The sequence below is a fragment of the Anas platyrhynchos genome, chromosome 1, assembly GCF_047663525.1.
Source record: "Anas platyrhynchos isolate ZD024472 breed Pekin duck chromosome 1, IASCAAS_PekinDuck_T2T, whole genome shotgun sequence".
Lineage (NCBI taxonomy): Eukaryota > Metazoa > Chordata > Aves > Anseriformes > Anatidae > Anas > Anas platyrhynchos.
This window is the reverse complement of record NC_092587.1, coordinates 77,778,726-77,799,757: the sequence shown is the minus strand read 5'-3', so window position 1 is coordinate 77,799,757 and position 21,032 is coordinate 77,778,726. Positions and strand designations below refer to the sequence as shown.

Below are 21,032 nucleotides of genomic sequence, written 5' to 3'. Positions count from 1 at the left end.
TTTCAGTTAAAACCTTGAAAAATTCCATAAAATAATACTGCATATAAATAATGTGTGATGTCTCCAAGCACTCTTTTACCTGTTTTTAAGGAAAGGGGAGAGAGAGAGAAGAGGCAAAATGCATAGTAAAAGTAGTTATTCCTTTTTTTTTTTTTTTTTTTTTTTTTTGAGGTCAATGGTCTAGTGCTAAATAAAATTAATTTATTCAAGCTATCAGTATGAGAAAAAAATGGCCTGGATGACAGTTAGTTCTTCGTGTTCCCAAAAATGAGGAAAAATTCCATCTTTTCTCCCAAGCAACAACCACAGGACAAGAGGAAATAGCCTCCAGTTGTGCCAGGGGAGGTTTAGGTTTGGATTTTAGGAAAAAAAATCTTCACTGAAAGGGTTGTGAAGCATTGGAACAGGCTTCCCAGGGAAGTGGCTGAGTCCCCATACCTGGGGGTATTTAAAAGATGTGTGGATGTAGTGCTCAGGGACATGGTTTAGTGGTAGACTTGGCAGTGCTAGGTTAATGGTTGGACCTAATCTTAGAGATCTTCTCCAACTTAAATGATTCTGTAATTCTATGAGGTTCTGTATGTATCACTGCCTGAGTGGAACCTATCTCTGAAAGTTTGCAATACAAATTTGAATAGTGGAAACAAAATTTCAGTATCAGGAGCTAAAGAAAACACTAGAGGGCTCCTTTGCAATATAGAAAACCAAATTATCTTTCTGATTGTCGTAGAACTCATGGAGCTCATAGAGACTCTGAAATGCGTTGCTGCCAGAGTTAAATATGGCAGGCTAAAATGCCACTTCTAATTGTGCAGTCCTTACAATAAGAGGGAAAAGGTGAAGGGAAGAGATGGCTTTCCATCATCAGAAATATTCTACTGTCTTAGTTCAGATCACAGTGGAAGATATGCCATTGGACGTCTCCACAAAGGCAGTTGACACTTAGCCTTGAAACTGTGATGATATTCTTGTAAGGTAAAACAAGTCTCTGCTTCAGAAAGGAGCCCTTTTTTCTTCTCATTATAGGATTCAATCCTTAATCTGCAGTTCTGTGTTCTTTTAAGGCTCTTTCTCCTTATCTCAACCTCTGGAGTTTTCAAGATCATGGTTTGTTTTCAGATACTCACAAGCAAATGAAGATCAGTAGGACTTGCCCTTGGACATCTAAGAGAAGCATTTTGCCCTAAATGTCATAGATTACTCACCAGTAATTATTTCATGTACATGTATATTTCAAAGCCAACTCATATATCCCTTTCTTTCAGATTTCTATACCTCCCTGAAAAAAATATTGAGTAATCGAATGTACTTTACATTTTTATGTTGCTCACTGTTACAGTTCAGTAGCTTTATTGGTTTCTTGACTTACAAGCCAAAGTACATGGAACAGCAATATGGACAATCTACATCTAAATCTAACTTTCTAATAGGTGAGTTACACTGTAACTGTTTATCTTGTAAAAGGTGCATGGGGAGAAGTTGTGTCATTCTGTTTCTGGGACTGAATTCCATGTAGAACAGACTGATGTAAATGGCAGTCTCTCCAAACTTGAATTAGATGAAGTCAACATATAAGCTACAGTTTTGGTGTCTATGGAACCATAATAAATAATTGTATTATATTCTTTATATTTGTATATATGTATGTAATATTCCATTCAATTATTTATACTATATTCTATTATTATAGCAAAAGCACCCAAAATATTCAATGAATCATGTGTGGGAGCTTAAAATGCTTCAACATCTGACTGCTGGGTACCTTGCCAAGTGGAAGCAAAATGCTGTGTCAACTAGCTGGGCATACAGGGGGGTTTGAGAGTTAGACACTTCAAAATAACATACACAACCCAAGGATTAGGCTGAGCAGAAAGCCTCTTAGACTCATTATAATACAATTATAATACAAGCCAGGGACATCAGCCTGAGGACAGAGTTTGGCTCATAAGATCAGTGTTACTCTTATTTTAACATTCCCCTTCAACAATCTCTTTCAGGACTGACATCCTTACCCCCTGTTGGTATTGGGATTTTCCTAGGAGGGCTCATAATGAAAAAGTATAAAATGGGCATCATTGGAGCAACCAAATTTGCATTTAGCATGTCATTTGTGTCTTATATCCTCACTCTCTTGCACTTTTTTGTTGGCTGTGAGAACCATGTGGTAGCAGGAATAACAGTGTCCTATGATGGGTGAGTATAAAATGAAGACTATGTTTTTCTTCATGGCAGCAATAGTTCAAATAATATACTAAGATACCAAGGATAAAATGGGAACATGCTTAGAGGAAGAAAACACTAACAAGTGTCATTGTCATAGTTTTGTTGGTCATCAGAGTGTCAGCCTGCCAAAGTGCAACACTTGTTGAAGTTTACTTAGAAACACATTAGCAAAATTGCATCACTACCAATGAAGGTTTTGGCTTCTGTGGAAGTGGCACTGCTGTTTCACTTAGTGCTATCTCTACACCAGAAGTAATCTTCTTGCAGAGTGCATTCAGACCCAGTAAAAAGGTGAAGTGTATGTACCGGAGCATTGGTAGCACATTCTGCACAGAGATGGAAAGACTGCCGCATCCTAGACTTTCAGACTGCTGTAAATTAAAATGAAGCTTTTATGCCTACTGAAGTTGTTCTCTCCTCTCAAGATAGAACCAGGGTTTAAAAGTTACAAGCTATTATTTTTTCCTGGAGTGAATAAAGATACTAGAATAGTGGGTTTGTGCAAGAACATCGTTCCAAAGGGCCCAACAAAACACTAGCGTATGGGTTGGCACTATCTCATGTCCATCTTACTAGGAGTATTTCATGGCTGGTGGGGCCCTTTCTGCATCTCCCTGGAGGCTTACCCACAGTTCATCAATTTGACAATGCAGTTCATTAATCGAGGCATACTGGTTCAAAGCTGAAAATATAGAACACGACAGGCAGGATGCCAAGGATTTTAACATTTTATGGAAGCTGAGAACTAATTGTCTGCCTCTTGCCCTGTTCCCTGCAACACGTTCATTAAAAACCCAAATAGTGGCCTAGGAAATGTGTTTAGTAAGCTCTGAGATGAAAGAGATGCCAAGCACATAAGCTTAGTTAAACAAGAAAGAAGACGTGGGAAGACATCCCCCTTGTTACAGAACTCAGTTCAGGATGTCTGAAAGTAGAATCAGTATCAGCTGATCTAGAATCTAGAATCTAGAATCAGTAGCAGCTACTTTATTTGCTATAACATTCTATGTAAATTAGTGATCACTTTAATATGAGTGTGAGTAGGATGGAATCTGAAGCAAAGAGATCAATATTGCAGAGACTCAAAATACATATCCTGGGCTTGTGAGATGGATTTCGTAACAGTGACACCGTTGTGTGTAAAGGGTTATGCTGACATCATTGTTGAATTAAAAGTTATTCTTACTCTGTCGAGTTGTTCTTACTCTGTCTCAACTTAACTTAACAAGCAAACCAATTCCATACCATGAAAATGCCATGTTTTCTGACTGCAATTCTGACTGCAAATGTGCCACCAATGTGTGGGATCCTGTATGTGGGGACAATGGACTGACATACGTTTCAGCATGTCTAGCTGGGTGCACGACTTCAGTGGGACATGGAAAAAGCATGGTAAGAGCCTGCTCCAGCTTCTGTTTTTTTTACTAGCTTATTTTCCATTTAAAATCAGGATTTCAGCAGTATAATGCTTTTAAGAGAAACCAAATTTACTGGGGAACAGTCAGTAAAGTATTTATGATTTCTGGCTATGAACAGCATAGAAGACATAGACATTTCTCTGATAAGAAAAAAGCCCTAGCTCTTTGTTGTAGATACTAACTTTCATCTTTTGTGGACTGAATGTGAGAACCTAGTGATTCAGAGTGTTTATATGTTGTCTGAAGGTTGCCTGTGGTTTGCTTCTCATAAATCTCATTTTGGCTGCCCTGAAGTTTTTTAACCAGTAGTTAAATTACACTAACATGCCATAATATCTCCCGTGATACACATCACTATTGTAACAGCAGTTTAAAAGGCAAGTCTAAATGTCTGTGAGAGTGGAACTTTTGCCTACAACACAAGCCTGCCTCTGTAGAGGTTAAGGTTCATGGACCACAGTTCCCCTTACATAAGCGGATCCCCATGCCCCACAAGGCCTAATTAAAAGCTATTGCTCTTAAGCTATCTGTACACCTACTGCTGATCTTGGGCAGGGGTCTACATGAGTTGTGTCTTGACAGGTAGCTGCTTCTTACAGCTGTGAGGTACCTCTGGTGGATCAGCCTCAGCAAAGAGGGACAAGTGATCCTGGCATTTTCACAAAGTCAATTAACAGGTGGAGACAACTAGCACATTCCCTTGAACCTTGCTGTTCCCCTTCAACTGGTCTTCAGGCACACAAAGGCTGAGGACAGGTTCAGAGGTCCTGAAGGTCTTGAACATCTTCCAAAAAGTGATACTGTGTCCACTGATAAAAAGATGCTGGAACATCCCTTCCTAATCTGAGCATTTGTAGGAAAGAAAAGAAGCTGCTGCCCATTGCCTCAAGAAAGGCAAGCAAGAAAAAAACAGGATGCTTAGAAGGGCTTCAGACTCTGCCTATGTCTGAAGGCAGGATTCCCCCTATTGTGAGCAATGTCCCACAAAATCCGTTTTGTGTCTTCCAGGTCTTCCATAACTGCAGCTGTCTTAAAGCCAGCAGTTCATGGTCAGGAAATAACTCTGTCACCTTGGGGCAATGTCCCAAAAGTGATGATTGTTCAAAGAAGTTTATTTATTATACAGTAATACAAGTCATAAGTGGCTTTTGTTATGCGTTGGGAGGCACACCAGCATACATGATTATGTTTAGGTAAGTAAAACTGTGCTGATGATTGAACTTTTCCAATGCAGGGATCAAAATGATTCAGAACCACTTATGCACATTTACATATATGTTTCAGTAATCCAAGGAAAATTTTCAATTAGTAGAAAAATGTACTAGTGATAAATTTCATGGGAGTCCTGAGGGCATTATCTCACCCTAAATGAGCATGGAAAAGACAATGCAAGCTCATCTCCCTTCCTCATTGCTTTGAGACATTTTTCTGAGTGTTGACTATGTTAATATTTGTAAGGAGTTGTCAGAGACTGGATATATAATGGATTCAACATCAGTGCACATATTGGACGCTTGAAGTGTGGTTCCTCATGAAACAGATGGTCATATTGCCAGATGGCTTTGTGTAGTTCTAGATGTAGTGTTGTACTGAGGAGTGTCATTCATGTATAAAAAAGATGCTGCACAAATATTGCTACTCACTACATTTTTGTTCTAGGACAATATGGTATTTCTATCAGGTGAGGAAAATGTATGCTACGGAATCAAAGCAGCTGAGAAGCCCATTTCATTAACACTAGTATAGAGTGTGATTATGATTTTAAAATTTCAATTCTCTAATTATACTTAGTGAATGGACTTCCCAGGAGATAGATATGTGATAGAAAACAATAGATTCGTTCACCTTTTTCATAGCACTTAGCATATTTTCAGCAATCGTAGGAAGCATTCTCCTTGCAAAGCTTGACTTTCTGTCATTAAGTGTTCAATCTGAGGAAATTAACAGCAATTTAATAGGCATGTCTAAACACTTGATAGGCAAATCCTTCTTATCCATCTTTCTTTCAGATGTGTTCAGCCAGAGTTGAAAGCTCTTGCAGTTGGTCTATACACACTCATTATGAGAACACTAGGTAAGTGAAATCATTCTAAGATGCTTTTTTGCATGCCTTTGAATAGCACCAATACAATCACCATTTGTGAAACATGTATACGTGAAATAGCTGAACATTCTGTGTTGTTCCTAAAGGTCCAACATACACTGCAGAGTTCATTGGTAAGTCAGCTGACAACTTTGAAAAGATTTGACCTGCTGATTAAATGGTGTTGCGCTCTAGGACCCTGGTGTTCCAAAATGGGCAGAGTTTCTGAGAAAGTTTATATTTTATCTTGAATTTTGAAATAATTCTGTAAGGTTCCAAACTTGCCATTAAACCAGTGGCTAACTGAGATGCAGTGCTGCAAGTAAAACACAAAAGAAGTGCTCTAGCAGGACTTCATTCAACACCAATACAATTGTGTCCATAGCAAAGTGCTTTCTCTACACTAAAACTTCCTTTTCCTGGAACAACGTAACAAGTTAAATTTCATTTCCCTTTAAGCATGCAGCAATGCTCCTTTTTTTTTTTCTTTTTTTTTTTTTTTTTATTTTATTTGAGAGTAGCTAATGAGATGGTTGATTAACATGCCTAGACTGGCAAGAAAATACTTCTCTGTTTTCTTTTGTTCTCTTCTGTTCTCTTCGTTGATGGAATAAGAATACCAGCTTTTCAGAAACTTTGAGAAATATGTGTTAAGAATCAAGCTGGATTTGCTATGAAGCCTAAAAAAATGACAGTGGCTTCCAAATTTGGGCTGTAGTCTCTGCTCAGGATTGTGATGAGACATTTGGAGACAGGAAAGCGCACTCATTTTGTCCTCTTGTACTTTCTTATTCAAACAATGGAGGAGCAGAATTTCTCCCCCATCACTTGGGACAAACAATGCCAAGCTTGGAACTTTTCTGGCAGTGGGACAAATAAAAATAAAAATAAAATTAAAAACAAAAACATTAAAAAAAAAGAATTTATCCTTTCTTATAAGCTTTTGCTTCAGCACCTCCAGAGAGTATGCTCCTTCTATTGTAAGAATGTGTAGAGTCACAGTTACTGATGTATTAAAGCTGGCCTTAATCTACATTGACTTGGAGATCAAATCTGCTCCCCTCTTCCTTCTGTAAGCAATATTCCAAATATCTCAAAACAGCACTTCTCCCGTCATCTTGGCTACAACCCTAATGATCATAACTTACAGGCCTTTATAGATATCTTATTGAGTTCACACTCTCACAAGAGCCCTAAAATACAACAGGCTGAGAATATACCTATTACAACAAAATACATTATTTCCTATTTAAGAATACAGAATGCCCATGTACAAGCAAAGGCAACATGAAACATGGTCCTGTGCATGTTGAAGCACATATTTCTCTGAAGTCAGTTCCCACCCTTGCTTCAGCAAGGATAGGATTTTGTCCCATGCCTGCCATCTTTTGCAGTAAAGCATAAGCTTATATCTGGCCAAATCACACTAAGGATTTCATTTGCTCTACTCCCATAGACATTTTTGAAAAGCATATTCAGTACATCTAGTCCCATATACTTGGTGGCATCCCTTCAGACAAATTGACTACCAGACACTATCAGACAGACGAAGGGAAGAGCCAGCCTGGTTAATTCAGGCTGTGTGTAGAAGTGGGAACTGTATCAGTTCAGTGCTGCAAACACACAACTGGTCCACCTCTCCCACACATCAGCTTGGCGTGCACTGGATGCCACACTCAAGAAACCAGCATGATGGAAGAATCAGTGTGCTCAACTACAAGCCTGGCCACCCTTAGACCACACTCCCTGGGAACTGATGCTCCCTAGGGCACTGAGAGGGTATCCCAGCTTGAAGTTATTCTGATAAAAGTTCCCCACAGTCCACCTATTAACACTTTTGCAGCAGATGGCTTGCTACTAAGAAAACATAATGCTGCCTTTGAAAAAGACATCTTTTCCTGTGATATCTTGAGACATTTTTGCTTTTTCTATTGCAGCTGGGATTCCTGCTCCAGTTTATTTTGGTGCACTGATTGACAAAACATGCTTGAAATGGGGAAGCAGAAGCTGTGGGCAGCAGGGGGCTTGCAGGTTATACGACTCCAATGCATACAGGTAAGGCAAAGTAGAGCACCAAAAGCCTCATGCATTTCCTTTATACAGGTAGAAACTCCTCGGTCTGTCATACTGTAATAATGTATGAGGCCACTGATCAAACATCATGGTCAGATACTAGCTCTGGACTCAGATTTGGTCATCACAGAATTCCTGAAATTGACTAATTTTGGGATTAAATCTTAAACTCTTGGCTTTTTAGCCAGTTTTTAAATTGTGCAAAAATCCTTTAGTGTCAATGACAGGGACTTTTGGAATATCTAGAAAATATCTATTCTAATATCATTTGAATCAATTTAAAAGACCTAGGGCTTTATGATTTACCAGTAAGAGGAAAGACATGCAAATTTACCTCTGCAACTATTTTCATAAGCAAATAGAATTTTATATATTTAACAGATGCTTTTACTAGCCAAAATGTCCAGTTTGTTGTGCCATTAGCTTTCAAATTGTCTTCCCCTGAACTATTATGTGGATTTGGTATATATGTGATTCTTAAAAGTCTTCAAAAGTGATTTTCTTCAGTTTCTTTAGAAACAAATAACATCTGTCACTACCTTTTATGCTCTATCCCACAGGTATGTCTACCTTGGTTTATCAGCATTGTTGAGAGGTCTTTCTTACTTGCTTGCGATCCTTTTCTTTACATTTATAAAGAAACACTTTCAAAATAAGAACTCCAGACCTACAGAGAATGGAGGAAAAGAAGATGTTCCCATGAATAAAGATGATAATTGCAAGAGCAAAGAAAATTTGGCGGGTTCTCCTGATGCAGAGAACGAATCATGTATTTAGAAAGCCATCTAGACCTGTGTCGCATGAATCAGGACAGCTTCCTTTAAAAACAGCTTTCACTTTGTCATGAATAATTAAATGATAGTTTAGAAAGTTCAGAAAGGCAAACTGGTAGTAAATCTGTGAACAACAATAAGAAAAACTTACATATAAGTATGAAATCGACTTATGTATACCTGGCTATAAATAACAGACAGAACAAATTGTAGGAGCTGAACAGAGTGATGAAAAGATACAGAAAAGTCTCCCTTAGCATTCTCGACAGAGCTAGTCTACAATTTTTAATGGGTTCAAAGATGAGTGGTGGCAGAACAGTCACAAAAGCCCCACAAAATGTGACGCGGATCCCATACGCAGATCTGTGCAGTGGAGTGACGTCAGAATGACAAACTCAAGTCTTACAGATGCATTGTGATTTCATCAATCAGAATTCAAAACAAAAACAAAGCCTTCCAGCAAAATGCTTACACCTTAAGTGAGTCAATACAACAAACTGCCACTGCAAAATTAACAAAAGCAGTATTTTTCCAGGAAACATTTTTGTCGTAATTCAGATGAACGTTTTATGCCTTAGAGTAAATAATTATGCTTACGAATCTCACAGTTGTAGCAATTTATTAAAAACGTGGGTTTTTTTTTTGTTTTTTTTTTGTTTTTTGTTTTTTTAGTTAATTCTGCATGAAATGTAATAATTATTCTGAATTTTGTAGTGATTTCTTAGCAAAATTCATCCAATGTATGCTAGTAGTTTCATTGCTATGCCACGTAGTGTCCAGCAGAGGACACTCAAACAATAATTTTACACCTATGGCTATTGCAAATAACGTATTTGTGATGTTCCATCTTTATTGTTTTGGAAGAAATTCATCAACGGGCAGGCAAAACACTCATCTGTGTTTTCATGCACTTTTTCAGCCCAAGCCTTTAGCTCATATTTTCAAAGTTGCTTTTGTATATTTCTTGATTTGAGTTCATTCTATTTGCATCACTAAGCTTGACAACTGTTGTTACTTTAAATAAAAAGATGTGTACTTGTGTACCATTTAACGACAGTGAATGAATTATCTGGTTGAGACTTTAAAATAGGTGCTCAATGTTTAGTGTGATATGGTTAACAGACATGTTAGATTAAAAAAAAAAAAAACATTGAGCAAAAAGCTGAGTCGTTCTAAGTGTTTGTCATGACAGTCACTTAGCAGTGATTGTAGCAGCTAAATTAAAAGAATGGGACTTTTTTCTAAATGAAGTGATACTTACTTGAGGGAGTCATTCGCCATCTAGAAAAACTGGCATGACTCTGCTTGGTCAAATTGTATTTGCATCTGTTTAATATATCCAGATAAAGCCATAGGAATGACTTGTGGGACCTAAATGAACAAACCACCTTACCTAGCTGTTGAAATTGGGAGTGATTTTTGACAGGGAAAGTAAATGCAACTGTCTGGTTCTCCCTGTCTTTCAGTTGCTTAGTTCAGATGATATTTTATTAATGCATCTTGGGGCATATGTATTTTCCAGTGGTGACTCTGGACAGAGTTTTGGGTGAGATATTTTTAATCCTAAATCTGTAACCTTTGAAAACATATTTTATATGAACGGGTATACCAGCTTGAACCTAAAACAAGAGCTAATTATAGATGACAGATTATGAGAATTATGCATAAGGAATCATCAATGCCAAAAGAAAGAGTTACAGCCTGCAGCAGATTTAGGAAGGTATTACTCAAGGCTGGTGAGGTCAAGAATGTGTCAGTAAACTGGCCTCTCATGTCAGAAACAAAGGCTGGCACAAGAAGATCATAACCTGCTTTTGGAGGTTTTTCTTGGGGAAAAAAAATGCTTCCAGCTAGAGAGAGGTTGCAAAACCAAGCTGCCCCAGTATGCCACGGTAACTTAGCACCTGCAAATCAAAGAGAGACACAGAGACAGCACTTTGTTTAGTTGTCAGACTTGAAAAAAATGTTGTTCTTCCCTTCACCATTAAAAATAATGCAATAGCAGACAATGGATCTGTGGTGGAAGCAGAGCAAGTCAGACACTTTATTTTATCTCATAGTACAACTTTGTAATTTTTCTGCTACTGTTGTGTCCTGAGAGCCCTTGGTGCATGAGAAGCAATGCATGTGTACGTAGGTGTTAACGTAGGTGTACACACACACATGCACACAACACAAAATGGCAATCTCTGCTGCAAAGTGATTCTATTTGAGGTAAGGCAAGATATATATTGCCAAGCAGGAAACCAGCAAGTCTTCATGGTGCCTGCTACTAAGCACATTCAGGAAAGATTTGAAGAAAACTAGAGGCAAAATTCTGAGCAACCTTGCAGTTCTAGAAAGAAAGCCTAGACACCTTTTTGCACTGGTGTTTTTAACAGGTGAACAATTACTCAGTGGAAAGATGTGCATGAATGTGTCTCAGCAATAATTTGTCACTGCAGCCACAGTTTTTACACACTGACTGTGAAAAATGAAATGTCCACAGCTATTCTTTTATCCACCACTGTAAAAATACCCATAGCTCTATTTGCTTAGCTCTTCAGAAAGGCAGCCCAGTGTCCTTCAGGTGTCTTCCTTTAAGTAGTGAAGGTTCTGAACACCAGGGTCAATACTTCTAAACCCAGAGAGGCAACGTTTACAACTGACAAAGGTGGAAGTTGTTACAGCAGTTGTGGGCGGGGGGGGGGGGGGGGGGGGGGCGGGAGGAGGTTACAGTGGTTTTGTTTTTGATGTAATTTTGTTGTTGTTGTTGTTTTTGTTGTTGTTTGTTTTTGATGGGTGGGCTTTTCTTGATGTACAGTGTAAGAAAAAATGTTTCATCTATGTTTTACCCTTTAACATGCCTAAAGCTGGCCCCTCTTTGCATTGCTGATTCGAAGAGATGGACTCATCAGTAGTACAGGTAGCTGTTGAACAGATACCTCTCTGAATTTCCTGAATCAAGAGCTTATGAGCAACATGTTTCTTGCAAACTTGCATTAAGCTCTGAGCTTCATGTAAGAGCATGAAAAAGGAGAAAACCTGAAAGCATTTGGATTATGAGGTCTGTGAGAGAGCAACAACAACAAAAATATGAAAACTTCAAGAAATGATCCCCCATCTATAAAAAATGCAACAAAGCTACCATGCTATGGACTGCAAAACGTTTACTGTGTGTTCAGTGCTATGTACCAAGGGTGAGAGACAAAAAAATACAAAAAGAAGTAAAGCCTTTTCCTATCTTGCTACCTTCTATGCCCAAAGCAGGCTGGAGAATTATTTTTGTCTTTCCTACTAACGCAGAGGAACATAACTACACAGAATCTTTCTCACTTAATAAAAAGTGTCTGATGTACAAAACCAATACGGAAATGCTCTTGGTGCTAATCATGCTTAGCTTAACATCCTTTTATGTAAGTATCTACAGTTCAAGACACAGCTGAAATGCAAAAGGAGTGGGGTTTTGAAAACCGTGTGGTGCCATGAGTTTTATGTCTGAATCAGCACAAAACATGTGAAAGGCTCAGCCAATGTAGTTGACAGTAGCTTATGGATGTTAATCTAGTTTTATCTTGAGTAAGGATCTACATAAAATAAAATACACCACATAGACATATGACACAACACTAAGACAAAGCTTAAGGTATCATTTTTTTTCTTGGTGACAAATTAGGTATTGAGGCAACTCCATCCACGGTTAATAAACTCACTTACTTGACCAAGCTGACAAGAAGGCTCGAGTTTTCAGCTGAAACAGTATTAAAGACTAGCTCTTTTATTTTATGTAAGAATTTATACAATGGCTTTCTTCGTAAAATGTCTGTCATACATTTTATCCATAGCAGCATAACATCAGAAGGTGAGTTTAGATTTAAGTGTATGAGTTGTCATTACTATTAACATTCTTGGACTTCAAAAAATTCTATTAATTTAATGCACCAGTGTGAAATATTCTGGAGTACTGTGAAAACACAAAGGACACTTGATGGGGCTAGGTATGCCTGCTGTGAGTGCCCTGTTGGACTAGAGTCACAGACCTGACCAAGGATGGACCACTGATATGTTCTACTCACTTGAAGGACAAATGTCTCATATGAAGTCGGATTTCTGAGTCTTTTAAAAGCTGAATGTCAAATTCTTTGCTACAATCATCTGATATCTTAACAGTTGCTAACTATTTTTCAAAGATACTTGTTAGTGGTCAATAATAGCACAAACTAGTTTTCTTAGTGCAACTTCTGCATGCTTTCTGGAATTCCTTACTTTTGCCCACTAAGTACCTGCAAGTATTTACTTGCAAAAGCTCCTTAGTTTCCAATTATTCACACTATTTTTTTTCCTTCTTCTTGAAAACAGGTTTTGAAAGAGAGTTCAATAGCTGACTCATTTATGAGTCACCATTAATTTCAGCCCACTAGTCTTTTTTTAATCCTCATTTGAATACATGGGATTTAAAGTTGTTTGTTGTTTTCATTGACTTCAGGAATGCATTGAACTGGCTGATATGAAGCATTATGGAAAGTAAGAAATGCTTTTGCCTTCCAGGTCTCATAACTGACCTTATTCCAACCTTTGTCTCCTGTGTAAATTCAGCACCTGGCTTAGGACAGGTGATATGATGATGTCGCTATCACATTTCAACTAGTTCTTAACGCAATCCAAATATTAGCAGGATTAGAAGATCAGCCATCGGATGAGCTGTCATTATCTTTATATTGATGACTCTACTTAATGAGGTATTAACTCTGCTAGCTTACAATCATTTTTGACTTGCAATAAATGCCAACTTGCATTTCATTGGAAAGCAACAGCAGCCAACACATTGGGCAGGTAGAGTCCAGTTGTTCCTTAAAAGCTTCACGAAAACTGAAGGTTTCATCAATTGTAAGACTGAAAAACAAAACTGCCTTAGGGGCAGGTACTTATGGGTAGGTGGATAGACAAACATTAACGATCAGAACATGAATTTATCAAATCAATGTACTACCTAAATTACTTTATCTCCTAAAAAAAATTTTGTTGAAAACAGTTATGGTAATACATTGCAGTGAGTAGACGCAGGAAATCTTTGCAAGGCAGCAGCTGGTAAGTATTATTTTGTAAATTGAATTAAGGAGTAAAAAATAAAATAGATTGGAATACAAGAAATGAGATTGATAACAGTAACCAGAGTTAATTGTCTGGTCCAATTTCCAACAATAAAAAAGAAAATCTACAAACCATCTGGCCCAGTTGATCTAAACACTGACCTCTAGGTAGGTACTTTATGCAAAGCTAGAGGATTTGTTTTGGTGCATAAGTGCAAAACTGCATTGTGCAATTTCTAGTTGAAGGAGACAATCGTGTTAAAGGAGTTACTCTCCCATTTGCAGAAATTATTCTCTTTCCAAGTTGCTCTAAAGTATCTTCTGCATTGAGAGTTCAATGACTAGTTACTTTTGTTCCTTTCCTGATCTTCAGTTTTTCTCTCAGATGGTGACTCCTACAGAAATAGATAAAATCCATATATTTCCACTACTATCTCCATTAAGATCTTCAGCTCTTGGATCAGCTTTCATCAGTGCTATGCAGTGAAAGGAGAACTGAGGTGTAAACAGCTATTATATTACACACCAATATTTGAGTGATCTGATACAAGAAGGAATGTTCTTTATCTTCACAAACTTCAAAAGAGGATCTGTTATCCTTGTACATGAAACCAAGGTAGACAGTTTTTGATGCATTGAAGCTGAACAGCCTGCCTTGGGATCTGGGACATCTGCATTCAGTTGCCTGCTCTCTTTTAGATTTATTTCTTGGGTCAAGAAATACAGGCTTAAGAATGACAGATAAAAGAGCATTTTCCAAAACACTTATAAGTGCTTATGAATCAAATTTATAAGCAAAACTTCTAAACCCATATTTTTCTCTTTCAGATTACTTTACAACATCCAATGGATCCAAGCTCCAAAAAGCCTAACCCACCTTCAGAAATTAAACTGAGAGGCATGTAAGCAAGTGTTTAAAAAAGTCCATTTGAATGACTATCACTATATGTACAAGAAAGGAAGTGCATCAGAAAATAATTTATATTCTAAAATGATGTAGCTCCAAAAAACAAAAAAACAAAAAAACAAACAAACAAAAAACACAGGATGTTTTGTTCATTAATAAATTGGTAAGGTTCATTATCTTCAAAGGGGTTGAACCTGTCTGGGGACTGTTCAAACATTTTTGAGATTTCCTGATTTTATTTTATTTTTTAAGTAATGTATTGTTCAGGGTGCCCAGTACTTAATTTACTGGAACACTAATAGCTTTAAACTCAAAATTGGTTACATTACCTACAATAAGAAACCCAAAAATGTAACTCTTTCATTAAATTCATTATCATCTTTTGAATATGCAGATCAATGCTTTTAGGCATTGATCAAATATGTCTTCACAGTTTCTTAAAGAATTTAATTAATTCTTCACTTCACTTGCAATTTTATTCATGTGCTGACGTGTTCCTCTTTCCAAGCCAGGTATCCCAATAAGCCATTCTCCAACTGATATAATATTATAATTGGCTATGGTAATCTTGTATGATTCATACCTTCTGCTGGCTATGAAGATTAAAAATCTATATAGAAGTCTACCTGTTGCATTTATAGTGATTTTCTCACCCATGCACCTGCAGCTTGAAAAGAAAAGTTGGAGCAATTGATACATAAAACCCAGGACATACCTCTCAGGCCTATCAGGTCACTTCATCATTATCATTACTATAACTTGTTATTAGTACTGGAGTAATATTTCAGGTTCCCTTGGTCTTACCAGGTCAGGTCAGGACTTGACTACAAACTTTATGAAAATACATATTGCTAATATATGTTGCCCCTGTTCTAGTCTGAGGAGAGACCAGGGTTTTCTGTCTCTCTTAGTAAGGGAATTCCTTCAGAGCTGGACCTGACTCACCCTGAGCCTATGCTCTGAATGGCCACACAAATAAAACCAGCTCAAATCATGACCCATAGTGGTGGAAGGGAGGCTGCTGCTCTGCCAAGAGCAGCCCATAGGATGTGGGGAAGAGGAGCAGCATCCTCAGCATATGGCTGGCAGAACTGTGCTCACCCACTGCTCAGTATGAGGCAGCAGCCCAGGTAGGGCCACCTTGTGCTGGGACATCAGGTAGCAATGTCTCTGTGCAAGCGAGCCAAACTAGCAACGCTCTTCTGTTAGCAGGGACATGACCTGAGGGTCTCAGAAAGTCAGACCACCAGTGGCTGCAAGGAACTAGATGTGGCTCTCTCCCAAAGGGCTGCATATGGACCCTCCATAAGGGAGCTCAACAACCATGTCTGAGGGTGCACTGAGGCACCTAGAAGCAGGGTGTTCTTGGAGGACACTTTTTGGTGTCGTCTGAGTCTGTATTAATAACTTTACTCTGGAAATGCCTTCTGAGCTACGGGAGTGGCAGAATTCACTAGATTTATAAGAAATCCAATCTGAGACCTAGTATAATACTAATTTTGGAGATATGAACTAATATATAGTATCGGCATCCCACCAATGAGATGATAACGCAATAAATATGCACTCAAATAAGATGATGCATATAACAGGAAAAGCATTCATTCATTTCTGCAGCGATATGTCCTATTGAGAAACATGAAACCCTTTTGATGATTTCTTACCTGGTGATTTTAGAGGAGAAGATAATGTTGCTTTTTTATATAAATGCTCTTATAGTGCAACACAGCTGAACAGATGAATTATTTAGATATGACAGACACTGACTCAGAATATCTCTGGTTTAAGATGCAAAAACTGTTACAATAGTTTTAGAAATACTTCACAGATTCCCTGCATTACATAAGTTTTATTCTGACGAAATCTAGGTTTCCTCTAGAATACTTTCAGTCCACTGTATTTTTTTATAATAACTTTTGTAAGGCCTCTCTTCATTTTTTTTCCACAGATCTACTGAAACCTTTTGCTTTGCATGGATGACTGCAAGGCTGTGCAGGCATTCCAGCTGGGAGGCAGCAGCTGATGACAGGGGAGCAGCTGGGACTGACCCCCTGGACTCCCTGTGGTGGTTGGGACAAGTATTGGTGGAGCGAGCACTTGTTTTCTCTTCTGCTGTGATGACTCAAGATACTGTGCTCAACACATGGCTCAGGCAGGAACTCTCGTAGCACTGGACATGGGTGGGTGGCTGTGTAAGAAGCTCCTAACTCTCAGCTTCAACCTTACAGGCTTTCCAGTCTTTCCAGTCTTCTTTTGTTCCACTTATGCCAGTGGAAGTCCACCCCTGCTGCAAGCAGCTCATCCCACGGAGGACGGACAAGTCCCAGGAACTGAATCAGGACTGTAAGTGCAGTGAGACCACAGTGGTCTCAGAGTAGACCAGATTTACTGCGACACACAGTCTGTACAAACCTACAAAATAACTCCACTGTGCTGCACCTGGTCATGCCATGGATGCCATGCCCAAATTTTGCTTGATCCTTAAGAATCCTGACTGCACAATAGAGGAGCTTTGTCCTGGTTTTCTTAACCAGAGACGGTGACAGAAACGGTCTTTAGACATAAGCTGAGGGTCCCCACCTCCTGCAGGGTGCTGCTGGTGCATTAGGAAGGACTCAGGTTCAAGGATCCATACAGGCCCTAATGTATATCTGGTCAAAGAGGTGGACAAACACCTTCTTAGGGCCACAAAGATGATATGGGGCCTGGAGCATCTTCCCTATGATGAAAGGCTGAGAGACCTGGGTCTGTTCAGCCTGGAGAAGAGAAGACTGAGAGGGGATCTCCTCAGTGTATATAAATATCTGAGGGGTAGGGTACAGAATGATGTAGCCAACCTGTTCTCAGTGGTTTGTGGGGATAGGACAAGGGGCAATGGCTACAAGTTAGAGCACAGGAAGTTCCGCACTGACATGCAAAAGAACTTCTTCATGGTGAAGGTGATGGAGCATTGGTACAGGCTGCCTAGGGAGGTTGTGGAGTCTCCTTCTCTGGAGATATTCAAGGCCTGTCTGGACGCCTACCTGGGCAGCCTGCTCTGAGGAACCTGCTTTGGCAGGGGGGTTGGACCCAATGATCTTTCAAGGTCCCTTCCAACCCCTACAGTTCTGTGATTCTTAGGACACACCTAGCATACTTGTATATTTTCTGTCTCCCATTCTTCCCATGGCCACCCTCTCACCACCATGGCCATACACAAAAGAATCACCTACTTCCTCTAAAAAGCAGCCTCTCCAGCCTTACAGACCGCTTTAATATTGGGGCAACTCTTTTGAGTTTGCTCAGTCTCAAAATCCAGATGTATTTGTACCTATATTTTTTAATTTTTATTTTTATTTTTCTTCTTGGTTGAGTTGAACTGTGGTTGAATTACACTTACACTAGCACAGAATATAAGTATGAATTAATTAGGAAGTAATATATGCATGTAATACCGGAGAAAATAACTTGTATGATTCAGATCTGTATTAACAGTTTCAGTTAGAAAGCACTTTGTCCGTATTCCAAACTAGAAATAGGCAAAATAACAATATATTCAACAGTGAAAAAAATGGTAGACTAAATCTAATGTTACTTTTCTGCTATTTTTGTTAAAATATTTCAAATGCTTTAAATTTATTTTGACAGCTTGAAGTATTTTCTGTTTAGTCTGTGACAGCTGGTACTCTAGTCTCAATTTATTTTTGTGCCAGGCCTGGTTGAAAATGCTAACACAAAGCCCGTAGGAGTGTTTGGTCTTTGTAGGGTACATGATCCTAACGCATACAGAAAAGTGTGGATTTATGGCTGCTAGTTTGTTGTGTTTTGTTTTGTTTTGTTTTTCTCTTTGATAAATAACTTTAAAAAATGATAAAAACAAGTAGTCATAGGTTATTATGTCTGGTTGATTATACAACTAAAACTAAGGAAATGCCAAATATAAACTGCACTGTCTTCTGGGATAAGGCGCTACCTTACACAGCTATTCTGACAGAAGGACTTGGATAATGCCAATAAAGGCATTATCAAAGGCATTATCGTCTCTTGCCGAGGCGATCGGCTCCGGGGCAGACGCGTTCTGCCATGGAGCGGGGGATCGGGACAGGCAGGGCTTTTTTTCCGGCATCGAGTCCACTTGAGGCAGCCAAGGGAGCCGCCAAGGCCCGGCAGCCAAGGGAGCCGCCAAGGCCCCGCAGCCCTCGCGGAGGAGGCTGATGAGGCGCAGGCGGAGCCAGCAGCGCCCCCTCTACCCTGGCGTTCAAAGGCAGCCCCTGGGGAGCGCGGCCACCAGGGCGGGCAAACAGGGCGGGGCGCGGCAGTTTGCGCGGGCAGGGCAGAGCGTTCCCCCCGACAATGAGAACAACTCCTCTAACGGCTGTCTACTGCTAGCTAGGCCGCAGTGGTCTACACCAGGCAGAGCTGTGTCTATAGAAAGTCTGTAACCACCCAGACTGACTGCCTGCTCCACAGTGTGGCAGTTCAGGTCTCTGGATGCAGGGAGCGCCTGAGCCTGTTGCTGCCCTCTGAGGGCGGCAGAGACACCGTGTGTGTTGGGGGGGTGTGAGCAGGTGGATGGCCTGGTCTGCCTGGTGGCAGGGCTCAAGGAGGAGGTGGAGAGGTTGAGGGCCATCAGGGAGTGTGAGCAGGAGATAGACTGGTGGAGCAACTCCCTGCAGGGCCTCAAGGAGAGGTAAGGGGGTAAGACACCCCAAATGGGGGTGGACCCTTGGCCCTGCTGCTGCTGGGCAGAAGGAAGGGACCTAGGAGTTGAGGAATGCAGGCAGGTCCCTGCTTGATATCGCAGGCAATGCCCCCCCTCCCTCCCCCACCGGCCCCAGCGGGTCCTGCACCTGGGGCACAACAACCCCAAGCAGAGCTACAGGCTGGGAGATGAGTGGTTGGAGAGCTGCCTGACAGAGAAGGACCTGGGAGTATTGGTTGATAGTCGGCTGAATATGAGCCAGCAGTGTGCTCAGGTGGCCAAGAAGGCCAACAGCATCCTGGCTTGCATAAGAAACAGTGTGGCCAGCAGGTCTAGGGAAGTGATCGTCCCCCTGTACTCGGCTCTGGTGAGGCCGCACCTCGAGTACTGTGTTCAGTTTTGGGCCCCTCGCTACAAGAAAGACATGGAGGTGCTCAAGCGGGTCCAGAGAAGGACAACGAAGCTGGTGAGGGGTCTGGAGAAAAAGTCTTATGAGGAGCAGCTGAGGGAGCTGGGGTTGTTCAGCCTGGAGAAAAGGAGGCTCAGGGGCGACCTTATTGCTCTCTACAGGTACCTTAAAGGAGGCTGTAGAGAGGTGGAGGTTGGTCTATTCTTCCATGTGCCTGGTGACAGGACAAGGGGGAACGGGCTAAAGTTCCGCCAAGGGAGGTTTAGGTTGGATAGTAGGAAAAACTTCTTTACTGAAAGGGTTGTTAGGCATTGGAATGCGCTGCCCAGGGAAGTGGTTGGGTCACCATACCTGGAGGTCTTTAAAAGACGTTTAGATGTTGAGCTTAGTAATATGGTTTAGTGGAGGACTTGTTAGTGTTAGGTCAGAGGTTGGAATAGGTGATCTTGGAGGTCTCTTCCAACCTAGACAATTCTGTGAAGGGCTTTACAGTCAACTCAAACAAGAGTTGGGTAAACGCAAAGCTCATGCCCTTAAACATTCCAGTCATAAAAAATTACTGGTTCTGTTATTTCTTCATTGATTTCAGCAAAACTACCATGATTAGTCACCCACGCAGCTGCCTATAATTGACGCTAAACTACCTGATTTGTGGTATTTACTCAAAAGCATGCCTGATTGGGTGTAGCTGTAAATTTAAATGCCTCCAGCATAGCTTTCTTGTTTAACAATTTATTTTGCCAAGAGGAACAATGGTTCCTCTTTCTTCTTGGAGAACATCAGGGAGAGTTTGTCAGCAAGAAAGGTAACTTGTGCAGCCATCAATCAGTCTTTAACAAAGTAATTTATTAAGAGACTTACATGGCATGAAATCACATCTGACCAAGCTTGAGGGCACTCAGCAATGAAGAGATGAGTGTACCGGGCCACACAGAGGCACATCCACCCAGATCAGTGACAGCTTTGAGCGTGCATCCACAGCCATATCTTCAACATTTCCTTCAGATATTGTTGGTCTGTTCAAAGTGAGTTAAGCACCTGGCAGACAATAAAGGCTTGACCTCAGAAGACAAGTTTCAGCCTTGCCTCTTTCTTGGCTTTTCCTACAGAATAGTCAGTGAAGTCCCTCACTTTGGAGTTTTCCATAAGTACATTTCAGGTGTTTAATTCTTAATATGACTTCTAGGAAACATTCAACTCAAGACCGTGACATATAGCAGGGGAGTTGAGCTGAGCATTACAATGAGGAGAGGAACTGGTCTTCATGGCTATAGCTTCCACGTGCAGGACTGGAGTAATTTCTGCTCAATTTAATGGGACTGTTCCTATACTTTGTGTTAAGTGTTTTTACTGTGTCACAGACAAAAAAATGGTCAACATTCACCCTCTCTTGAGC

General features: G+C 40.1%; 1 protein-coding gene across 6 annotated transcripts in view; it reads left to right on the top strand.

The window, feature by feature from the left end:
* The window catches only part of LOC101800257 (solute carrier organic anion transporter family member 1C1), a 32,620-nt gene extending 11,911 nt beyond the window's left edge, over positions 1–20,709 (top strand). For 4 of the 6 annotated variants that reach the window (XM_005023034.6, XM_013102934.5, XM_013102935.5 and 1 more), the window contains 7 exons: positions 1,266–1,430; positions 1,998–2,193; positions 3,453–3,615; positions 4,650–4,834; positions 5,651–5,715; positions 7,662–7,779; positions 8,358–9,626. In XM_005023034.6, coding sequence (XP_005023091.1) covers positions 1,266–1,430; positions 1,998–2,193; positions 3,453–3,615; positions 4,650–4,834; positions 5,651–5,715; positions 7,662–7,779; positions 8,358–8,574 — 1,109 coding nt within the window. In that variant the 3' untranslated portion in view covers positions 8,575–9,626. Of the gene's footprint in view, positions 1–1,265; positions 1,431–1,997; positions 2,194–3,452; positions 3,616–4,649; positions 4,835–5,650; positions 5,716–7,661; positions 7,780–8,357; positions 9,627–11,422; positions 11,917–14,467; positions 14,542–16,494 lie in introns of those variants that run through there. The other 2 variants (XM_021274833.4, XM_013102936.5) reach the window with 2 other exon arrangements.
* The last annotated feature ends 323 nt before the right edge of the window (positions 20,710–21,032 follow it).